This window comes from Colias croceus, chromosome 20, assembly GCF_905220415.1.
Source record: "Colias croceus chromosome 20, ilColCroc2.1".
Classification (NCBI taxonomy): domain Eukaryota; kingdom Metazoa; phylum Arthropoda; class Insecta; order Lepidoptera; family Pieridae; genus Colias; species Colias croceus.
Genome location: NC_059556.1, coordinates 729368 through 741161, shown reverse-complemented (window position 1 = coordinate 741161; position 11794 = coordinate 729368). Strand labels below are relative to the sequence as shown.

Below are 11794 nucleotides of genomic sequence, written 5' to 3'. Positions count from 1 at the left end.
ACTACACTGTTTAATGTTAAATGATTTTGTAATTGTAGTTTTATATATTTTGAAATAATCTTGCATTTTAATTTATAAAATCTTGTAAATGGAACTGTCGAGAATGTAACTTTGACGTATGTTAAAAAATTACAAACACAATAGCCCAAGGTGCGCAAGTTTTCATGCGCAATGAAAACTTCCTTGATTCTGCTGGTCGATTGCGGTGTTCCATTTAGTTTTTCAGCTGATCACGCTTTCATCGGGCGCTTCACAGTCGACGCGTGTGTCATGTGCGAATCTCTCGCAGCGTAGTTAGAATCGAGTGCTTGTGTCGTGTAGCTATCTAGTGGCAGTGAAAATGTTTTCAGGACTCACAAATCAGGTCAGTTCGTGGATGGGAGCAGCTAAAGGCGAGCCCCAAGATGAAGAGGTACCCACCCCAACCAAGGACGCGACTGTAGAGACTACGGCAGAAGGGGACAAACAAAGGTATATTCTTTGTTTACATTTTTCTTTGATCATATAAAATTCTTTTTAAAATTGTAAAGGCGTCGAAGGAGGCTTGGAATGGACAAAATGAGAATCGTTTAACTTGATAATAGATATGAAAACCGTCAAAGGCTGAACATGTTAAGGGAGGGACCGAAAATTTTATTCACAGTGCACTGCATGTTTCGGTAATTAGAAACCTGCGCAGTACAATAAAATTATAACGAAATTGCGACACGAATAATTAAAATTCGTGGATTATTCTTATGTTGCATAATATGAAATATTGATCCACATTGTAATGGGGTCAATGAATATTTGGGCTGTTTGCTCTTTTATTCTTATTGGAATCATTTAGGAATACCTTTTATACAGTTATTTAACTAATAAATTTGCTTCCAGACATTTCTAATTGAAATTTTATCAAAAATTTACATAAAATTTTCTTGCAGTCCAACTAAGGGAGGCAAGCTGGACCTCATCACCAATGTGAAGTCTCAAATGACCGGTTGGCTCGGCTCCGGAATCCCCATCCCTGGTCTCCGGAAAAATGAAGCCGCACCCTCCGAAGTTCCTGAAGCTGCTCCGGTGGAAACCGCTGAAGTGGCCGAGCCCAAGCCTGAGGCAAAAGAGGACGATGACAATTCTAGGTACATTAGGTATGCGGGGTTTGCAGATTGAATGAGTTTGCTGTCCAGAGCTTCTTGGTGTGTCATTTATTATCTGTGCTTTCGAAATTTAAAAATATCTGGCCAGAAATTGCATGCCATAAAAATTATTTTTTCAAAATTAATTTTTGCTCACCAAGCTTTTCATTATGACACTATACTTCATATAGATTAAAAATTGGTAGAATAAGCACAGATTATGTAACATAATTGGATATATCTTGGCACTGTTTCAGAGATGCATGTTATTTCATTTACATCAAAATTGTATAACAATGGTAACTTAAAGCACTTATTTCAACATTTTTAACATATTGTTATTACATAATTTACTCGGTAAAATATCATGTTCTTTGAATTTATCAAATAAAGAAACATTGTTAGTTTTAATAATGTAAACTCATTTTTTCTGCTGAAACCCCATTTTTTATCACCATTGTTAGTAGTGTTGTGAAAATTATTAAAGGTTGAATTTTGACTGATTCTCATAAAAAGTGTTAGTTAAAATATTTAAAAGCTTATAAATTGCACAAAAACTTGTCAATGTGAACATTAAACTTTGGGAACAATGGGCATATACTTAACTTCTCATATAACTGAAAAAATGTATGAAAATCTGCAATATCAAAATCAATATTATAAATAAAAAAACAGGGTGTGGTTAGGATTTTTTCAATAGGGTTGGTCCTATAATTTTTTATGTTCATTTTCCTCCTTGCAAAAGCTAAGAAATACTATGAAATTACATTTGTTCAATGAATAATCCTTATATTAATTTATGAGTTATAGCTAAATCATAACATATTATATTGTTGCAAGATTTTATGTCTAATTGTGATTAGGTAACCACACCCACTTATTAAAATAACATTATTTAAATAATTTCAAAATTCAAACATTAATAAAAAAATTTTTTACAAAATCTTACATGTTAGCTTTATGAGCTAACTACAGTCAAATATTCGGCATATCAGTCATATTTCTTGAGGGGATACATGTAAAACGGAGGCTTTGATGATAGCTTTGGCAGCGACGTTTTATGTAATAATCTAGGTGATATGCATACAAATCTTATTAGATTAAGAGCATAAAGGGAAAATTCGTTTATTAATTTGGTCGCTTTTACAGTAAATAAGTGACTGTTTTCGTAATTCTGTACCAGTATAATTTACATGAAAATGAAATAAAATGTTATTTTCTGATAAAGTTCTTCAATAGTTTTTATAATACAATCAGGGAAGAATTAAATGATGCTTAATTTCTCTTCGAATGTTTTTCTTATCTACTCTTTTAAATATTAAAAAGACGGACTCTTTAAAATTCTTTTGTAAATTTTCAAAAGTAGGACCTTAATTCTTTGTGACAACTATAGTTTTTTTTAACAATCAAAACATTTTTTTTCACAAAATCCACCACGGGATACAAGTCCTTTTGACACCATATAGACCATAATATAACATGTAAGTACGTGCATACATAACATAGCGTACTTGCAGCGCGACGGGCGGCGCGGACAGCCGGCCGGGCTCCACGGGCGGCACGCCCACTGACGAGCAGCCCGCGGGCGTTGGGAACGGTGAGCGGATTTTGTTTGTGATTGTGTATTTTTTTATGAAAAGTCTATTTTTTTTTCTTCTATATATTACATTTGTAGTAGTAGCAAGACTTTGATAAAATGTTTTAAAGGAAATTTGAGTTATAAAAAATTGTCTGTGAATATTGTATTTGTAACATTCTGAATGTATCATTGATCGATCAAATCTTTTCAAATCAAATTTTTCAGCAATATTGTAATATTGATGAAAAATTGAAATTACGTAAGTAAGTACGTGATATTCATGGTTTAGAACAAGTACATAATTTTGATGCATTATAAGAAAAAACCGAAGTTATGAACCAAGAGTGGTTATTATTTATCCTATTACCAAAGGAACGAAGCAGCGGGCAGAAGCTAGCTAATAAATATGAATTCTTACGAAAAGTCTTAAAACCATGATTAGAGCTTTTTCATATGGACTGCTAGGTGCCTTTTTACGATTAAATTTTTTCTAGTAAATATCTCTTCACTTTACCTTGTAGTTATCCTTATATTTTGGAAGAAGTAACACGATAAGAATTTTCCCATTTTGTTTATAAGGGACAGGTTTTCGTTTTGCTTCTTCAATTTAATAGATATTAATGAAGTAGGTATTACCCCTAAATCAAACGTTTAGGTGCATATAGGTAGAATTTAATTTCATTTTTTCTAGCATTTTGCACAAGGAATTGGGTCACATTTTGTGATACGTCGCGGTCGCTCTTTGTAATATGAGGCAGAGAGAAAGTTGCTTTAACTGAAGTTCTGACAAACCACAGAGCTTCTCATTTTGTTTATCATTTTATGTTTCATCTATTTTCATAGTTTTTGTCTATTGTAAGAATGAATTACGCAACTAGTTATCTTACATTAAGTCAGATAATTGTGAAATTATTTTAAAGGAAGGCATGTGTAACAAAGGGATGCAAATTCAAGGCAAAATTAGATGCATTCTCTTGTTCAGTTAGTAATTGGCTAATAATTATCATTTTACCTACCATTACCTAAATTTCGATTTCAAATCGTGTATCGTGCAATATGATGATCTAACTAGACTTTTGCTAGAATTTTTGACCACATATTCATCACGGACTTCCAAAATGCTAAATTTTGTCATATATTGATGAAATTCAATGCAATCTACATGCACCTCTATCATATTAGATGCCCATTCATCTACATTTATTTATTTATTTTGTAGTTGCTATTTGTAGTGTTCTTTGTTTTCTGCACATTTTCAGGTTCATCACACAGTAAAAAGATTTTCTCGGTAGACGCCATAGACGTGCCCCATATGCAAGAATGTTAGTATTGTGTTTATTTTTTTATTTTATATGCCTGTTTTTTGTTTGTTATACCATTATTTTTCATGCAATATCTCTATTAAAAATATAAATTAATCCGCTTGCTAAAAATAACGTATTTGCATGTGCAATTTGTATTAGGAGAGGAACGTTGATTGAAAAATAGTAAAAATAATTCGCTAACGGTCTTCTAGTTGCGTAATAAAAGTATCCAATGATGCAGAATATGAATGGTTGTTGGAAAAACATATTTGGCTCACAATTTTGATTAATCGATAGAGGTTAGACACCTACTTGGCAACGGATAGGTTTTACTGGCAATCTGTCGATACTTTTGACTAATTCGTGCCAAGAGTGGCTTATATGCCAGTGGATGAAGATATGGACACTTATGTCATAGCCACTTGGATATGTTACCCGATGAATGACACTATTTAAAGTATATTAGCATTTAATACCCTATATGTATATACTTGAATTAATTCTAAGATTTGAATTTATTGAAAAATAATATGTAATAAACTGAACATTACAACTAAATAATTATTGTTACATTATTATATGCGTTTTTGTGGCTGTAACATATCCATTTTTAATGTTACCTAGCGTTCATTTTAATAAGATACAATGATATACGATACGAGTCAGTTTTATAGTCGTATTGGCAACTTGGCAAAGAATAGATATCATTGCCATAGGTAATAGTTCATTGGCATCCATTTTATAGTATCAGGTCTCTGCCAAGCCGATCTGACAAGATGCCAGAATAAAAAATGCCATTTTTCAACAAAACTTGTACTTCATTTCATTTAAAAATTAAAATATGTTGACCCTATAAATGATGCTAAATTGAGTTATGTTCAAATTCTAAGGAAATAGGTTGTCTCTTTAACAAAATCGATATTGTAAGAGATGACTTGGCAACGAATAGGCATAATCGACGAAGTGTATCGACATTTGCCAAGTGTCCAATTTGTGCCAAGTATAATGCCAACTGGCAACAAATATGTCTAATCAATTTAATTTACTATTTTATTGTCTTTTATAGACTTGATAATTTGAACACTACCTTGTTTTAAATCATAACGAGGAGGTGATATTTTGTAACTGAATTTGAAAAGTAATTGAGCTGAAAGTTTGCGTAGGTACGTGTTTTGATGGAATGATTGGTTGATTTATTATTTGTTGCGAGATAAACTTTTGCAAATAACCAAGAACATTGTATATATCTTGATATTGAAATCATTAATTCTTCGATTAACATTTTTGTTTTGAAACAGTTTGAAACAGTTAAATCTCACTTAATGCTTATAAATTGGTGTAAACGATGAGTCTTTTTACTTCTATTGGAAAGCTAAATATTATAATTTATTATTTTTTTGCTATTAATTTGTTATTGCCACTTTTTTATTTAAGTTTATCAATCAACGCATGCTCATTTCCACGGTTTCACATTTTTCTGCAGAATTTCTGTCATACTTGAAAACTTAACCTGTAGTAAATCTTAATAAAAATAATGTAATCGCGGATTCTACATAATGCCAAACACGTGCGGACATAATAAACACTGGATATTGTATTTAACAGTGACCACGAAAGCAGTGGCCGGCGCCAAGTCGCTCGGCAACTTCCTGTACTCCGCCGTGAACAAGGCGGGCGCTAAAGTGAGCGAAGCGAGCGCCAAGATCAAGAAGACCGTCGAGGAAAACGTAAGTCGTAGTATAGAATTTATTTTTCAGAAGACGAGAAGATTTATCCGTTCGTTTGCTAAAATATTGGGTTATTAAATATGTATAGTTTTGTTCGTTTTAGACACAGGACTATAAGTGTATCCTGTAACGTAAAAGCCAGGAAAATGACATATTCTTAAGTTATCAAACCTTTAGTTATAAATGATAGCAATGCGTTTTAACACCGTTATTTATACGAAACGTCAGACTAACGAGGCGTAACAAGAAATGCGTACAACTCATACCTTTTATCCAGCAATCCCACATGGCAAAGCATTGTTCCCTCGAACTCACCCTAATGGATCGTTGACCCAAAATGCCGGGGAAATCTGTACCGTCACTGAAACAGACGATTTCCCTGGACGTGGGGCATAAATAACAATTTTGCCCCCATCTCGTAGCAACGGTTTCAACGGAATTAGTTTTATGCTTTTGGGAGCAGCGATGAACTCGACGTAGATATAATCCCTTGAGAATAGGATATTGAAAAAGTTTGCGTTTCGTTGTTTTGCGGTGTTACGGTGTTTTTATTCCTGGCAGGTTGAACTCTAATTTAGTTAATGAGACCTCCGAATTGTATAGAAGTAGTAGTGCCTCGCATCGTTTTTCCGGTCACGTTTTAGCGCTAAGAGCTTTATGCTTCGAGATTACGGCTAAGAACAATATAAAGGCAACCCTATCTTGAACTGTATCTGTATTCTGTATATCTATTTGACTTACAGGGAACAAGGGAAGGATAAGGAACGAAATAGTTTATGTTATATAGAGATCTATTTTAGTTTACCACAGGCATTATGGGCGCAAAACCGTTAAAAATTAGATTTTATTTTTTTATTGCATTTATTTCAGGTGATAGATAATAAATTGTACGGACACATCCATACTATAATATTATAAATGCGAAAGTAACTCTGTCTGTCTGTCTGTTACTCAATGACGCCTAAACTACTGAACCAATTTTCATGAAATTTGGTATAGAGATATTTTGATACCCGAGAAAGGACATAGGCTACTTTTTATCCCGGGAAAATGACGCAATCCCGGAAATCCCAAGGGAACTGGAACTATGCGGGTTTTTCTTTGACTGCGCGGGCGAAGCCGCGGGCGGATACCTAGTAGAATATATACCTTTTACAAAACGATTTTTGCTGCCTCGAAGAGGCAGAGTGACAAAGCCGTCCTCTGAGCTGGTCTACTTATAAGTTTTAATTTTTAATCTCTTTTTATATGCAAGCATGATTAATACAATAAAAAATAAAAATAGAAATAGCACTTCTCTAGAAATTTACTACTTTACTACTAAAATTTATTCATCTGGCTACACTCGTAACGCGTCGCCGCATTCGATTTTATTGCGCGACGTTAGCTACCAAATGAACTGAATGTGAAGTGATTTTGTCGCCAAGTCAGCGTTAGTCGCCTGTAATGGAATACCCGTGGTTTGTTCATTGTGTTGTCGATTAGAGAATTAACTCGATATCGTCTAGTATGTATGTTTAGTTAGATATACGTTGATAAATGCACATATTGGCAGTTAGACGGTAGTTGGACGAATTATCTTCAAATTTTCGGTCTTTCAGGGGATGGACAAAAACTAGGAATAAAATAGGACTTTACGATGGGCAAATAGTGCGTGTACTCGTTAATACTAAAAGTCCGTATTTATTTTTAACCCTGACCTTTCGGTCAGATATACAATGTAGAAGTGAAATGAAATTATTACTTTAGAGTTTTACAAATATGGAGCTGTTAATTCTTATACTCCGTTTAAAATTTCTAAATCTCACCCAATAATAGCTTAGGTGGACAGAGGAATATTGAATTATCTTTTCCACTTTATCAACCATTGAGGTTCATAAAATTAATTGACGGAAACATAAAAAGGTCATTATTGTATTTAGAACCATTAATGACTTTTTGGAGGTCAAATCAATCCATTCTTCAATCCATTCATGAATCCCAAAATGTGTTGGTAAGCGCATAACTTGAGAACGGCTTAACCGATTTCGTTAATTCTTTTTTTATAATATTCCTTGAAGTTCGAGGATGGTTCTTATGTAGAGAAAACGTGAATATTTACTACGGGCGAAGCCGGGGCGGACCGCTAGTAATAAATACAATTGCTTTTATCTATACTTCTACCGTATCTGAAAACATTTCGCGAAAGTTCCCTGAAATAGCTTCGTAACACCCGACTAAGGGTCGTACATCGCTATGTCGCATTTAATGATTTAAAAGTTTGGGTACATTGAGTAGGGTCTCTAGCCTGTTAATTTTTGGGTGTTTCCTTTATTCAGAACATGAATTTACAAATTGGCGACATTCCTGAGTCATTTTACTGATAAAATTCGGTGTTTTAGGTAGTGCTGAAAGGCTGTAATAAAAATTATAATTCCGTGTCATATATTTATTTCTTTGACAAATCTTATCTTAAAAAGCAATATACGTGACAAGAAGGTTTGGTTATGTATTCATGATTTATTATTGTAAAATATAAAAAAAAAAAAAAAAAACACGAAATCCTAAAAAAGTGAAACTCCATATACCTGTATTCATAATTTTTAATTCCATAATCAGAAAAAATAAAGCGAATTCCCGAAATGAAAAGAAACACCATTTCTCAAGGGTAGCAGTGAACAAATAGCCGGGAAGGTCGCATAGCTCCCCAATTAGTCGCGAAGTCGTCCGATAACTTTGATTAAGGAGCGTGGACGATAACTTGGAACGAGTTTCCAACTCACCCCAAGGGATTGTGTATTTTCGTGCAGAAATATAAAGTTGGATTCCTTTGATTACGTTTACGGCTCTGGAGACGTTTTAGTCGCGTACTTATGTCATGTTTAAGGTGTTATACGTTCTTATGTACTTTTGGAATGGCGTTTTTGAGATCCATTTTTTGTCTCAAAAACATTTGGCTTTATTTCATTTGCACAGATGGATTTTTTTCGCGTTCTTGTAAACAAGTTTTTAAATTATGTCATTTGCTATGTTAAGACTTAAATAAACGACACAATTTTACATTCCTTTTCGTAAAATCACATGTATACTAGATGAAATATGAGCACGCAAATACACCAATAGTGGAGACAGAATCGACATTTTTAGCAAAGTAATTAAGGTAGCAATTACTGAACCGTGGCTCTAATGATTATCTACATAAGAACCGTTCTTTAAAAAATTACTATTCTGAAGATATATTTTTTGGTTTTTATGGCATTCAAATGCTTTATAAATATAAATTTATAAAGAATAGAAAAAATTCGATCACGAGGCGGGACTTGAACCCGCATCCTTCGCGCCATTCCGGGGCGGATGCCTAACCAACTCAGCCACTCGTGACCCGCCTGAGCAATCGAATTTATTCTATCCTTTCAGTTTTATGTGTCTTAAGGGACACACCGCGCGCCATCTATTGAGATGATTTAACAACCATTTCAACCAATATGAAGCACTTTTCAGTGAATACAATATTGAAACGATGGAACACGACCTTTCTTGAATTTATATTTTTTGGTTTTTATGGCATTCAAATGCTTTATAAATATAAATTTATAAAGAATAGAAAAAATTCGATCACGAGGCGGGACTTGAACCCGCATCCTTCGCGCCATTCCGGGGCGGATGCCTAACCAACTCAGCCACTCGTGACCCGCCTGAGCAATCGAATTTATTCTATCCTTTCAGTTTTATGTGTCTTAAGGGACACACCGCGCGCCATCTATTGAGATGATTTAACAACCATTTCAACCAATATGAAGCACTTTTCAGTGAATACAATATTGAAACGATGGAACACGACCTTTCTTGAATTTATATTTTTTGGTTTTTATGGCATTCAAATGCTTTATAAATATAAATTTATAAAGAATAGAAAAAATTCGATCACGAGGCGGGACTTGAACCCGCATCCTTCGCGCCATTCCGGGGCGGATGCCTAACCAACTCAGCCACTCGTGACCCGCCTGAGCAATCGAATTTATTCTATCCTTTCAGTTTTATGTGTCTTAAGGGACACACCGCGCGCCATCTATTGAGATGATTTAACAACCATTTCAACCAATATGAAGCACTTTTCAGTGAATACAATATTGAAACGATGGAACACGACCTTTCTTGAATTTATATTTTTTGGTTTTTATGGCATTCAAATGCTTTATAAATATAAATTTATAAAGAATAGAAAAAATTCGATCACGAGGCGGGACTTGAACCCGCATCCTTCGCGCCATTCCGGGGCGGATGCCTAACCAACTCAGCCACTCGTGACCCGCCTGAGCAATCGAATTTATTCTATCCTTTCAGTTTTATGTGTCTTAAGGGACACACCGCGCGCCATCTATTGAGATGATTTAACAACCATAACCAATATAAATTCAAGAAAGGTCGTGTTCCATCGTTTCAATATTGTATTCACTGAAAAGTGCTTCATATTGGTTGAAATGGTTGTTAAATCATCTCAATAGATGGCGCGCGGTGTGTCCCTTAAGACACATAAAACTGAAAGGATAGAATAAATTCGATTGCTCAGGCGGGTCACGAGTGGCTGAGTTGGTTAGGCATCCGCCCCGGAATGGCGCGAAGGATGCGGGTTCAAGTCCCGCCTCGTGATCGAATTTTTTCTATTCTTTATAAATTTATATTTATAAAGCATTTGAATGCCATAAAAACCAAAAAATATAAATTCAAGAAAGGTCGTGTTCCATCGTTACAATATTGTATTCACTGAAAAGTGCTTCATATTGGTTGAAATGGTTGTTAAATCATCTCAATAGATGGCGCGCGGTGTGTCCCTTAAGACACATAAAACTGAAAGGATAGAATAAATTCGATTGCTCAGGCGGGTCACGAGTGGCTGAGTTGGTTAGGCATCCGCCCCGGAATGGCGCGAAGGATGCGGGTTCAAGTCCCGCCTCGTGATCGAATTTTTTCTATTCTTTATAAATTTATATTTATAAAGCATTTGAATGCCATAAAAACCAAAAAATATAAATTCAAGAAAGGTCGTGTTCCATCGTTTCAATATTGTATTCACTGAAAAGTGCTTCATATTGGTTGAAATGGTTGTTAAATCATCTCAATAGATGGCGCGCGGTGTGTCCCTTAAGACACATAAAACTGAAAGGATAGAATAAATTCGATTGCTCAGGCGGGTCACGAGTGGCTGAGTTGGTTAGGCATCCGCCCCGGAATGGCGCGAAGGATGCGGGTTCAAGTCCCGCCTCGTGATCGAATTTTTTCTATTCTTTATAAATTTATATTCTGAAGATTTCATAAAATCCCGTCGACATTGACTTATATATGATGTTATTGTACAATTTTCCTGAAGTATTGAAATGCAGAGAAAGCAGCTTTAGCTATTTGCAGCTAAGTTCTGGCAAATCGCCAGCTGTTCAGATCGAAACGGGGTGGATTTGATTGGATTCTATTGAAAAATTGTGAAATTGTAAAGATTTTATTTCTTTCATTATCACTTTAAATGTTACACAGATTTATCTGCATTCAAAGGGAAAACTGAACGAGAAATTTAAAATTGTATTGAAACAAATAAGTTTCTAGAGAGGGGCAAGTTTTACCGTTTGAAGAGCGTTATTATTAGTCTAGAAGAAGTGTACTTCGCATTTATATATTCTGTTTATTCTCGAACATTACTTTATAGAAATAAATGCATTTAGATTCCAGATTTCCTATGTGCTAAACAATTGTAGATATTTCCATTACTTTGCACTACCGAATTACGTAAAATTTCTCGAAAATTCCACCCAAGCGCGGGCTCCCAATAACTTCGTGATCAGATTTATTCCCGCAAATGTAAAATGGATATCTAACCTATATTCTCGAAGCGAAACGAGAACTCCCCGCTTCCGGTGCAAACTCGATTGGCGTCCTTTCAGCAAAGTTAATCTAGTACTTGACTTGATTGCATCTCTGTATTGAGTGGAGCCAGTAATTTTAACTTTGAAAGTGGCATTCTGTATTGTCTGCTCGTCCCTTTTGTGTACACGGTGATTTCTCGCGCCGTCTCTGTCGCACGTTATCGCCAAATCG

The 11794-nt window shown here is 34.9% G+C and overlaps 1 protein-coding gene across 6 annotated transcripts in view; it reads left to right on the top strand.

Annotated features, from left to right (window-relative positions):
* The first annotated feature begins 113 nt into the window (after positions 1–113).
* LOC123700899 (synapse-associated protein of 47 kDa) overlaps positions 114–11794 on the top strand; it is a 42182-nt gene continuing 30501 nt past the window's right edge. For 3 of the 6 annotated variants that reach the window (XM_045648267.1, XM_045648272.1, XM_045648271.1), the window contains exons 1-5: positions 114–471; positions 924–1130; positions 2636–2715; positions 3957–4019; positions 5607–5728. In XM_045648267.1, the coding sequence (XP_045504223.1) occupies positions 341–471; positions 924–1130; positions 2636–2715; positions 3957–4019; positions 5607–5728 (603 nt within the window). In that variant the 5' untranslated portion in view covers positions 114–340. The remainder of the gene's footprint in view (positions 472–923; positions 1131–2635; positions 2716–3956; positions 4020–5606; positions 5729–11794) is intronic. The other 3 variants (XM_045648268.1, XM_045648270.1, XM_045648269.1) reach the window with 3 other exon arrangements.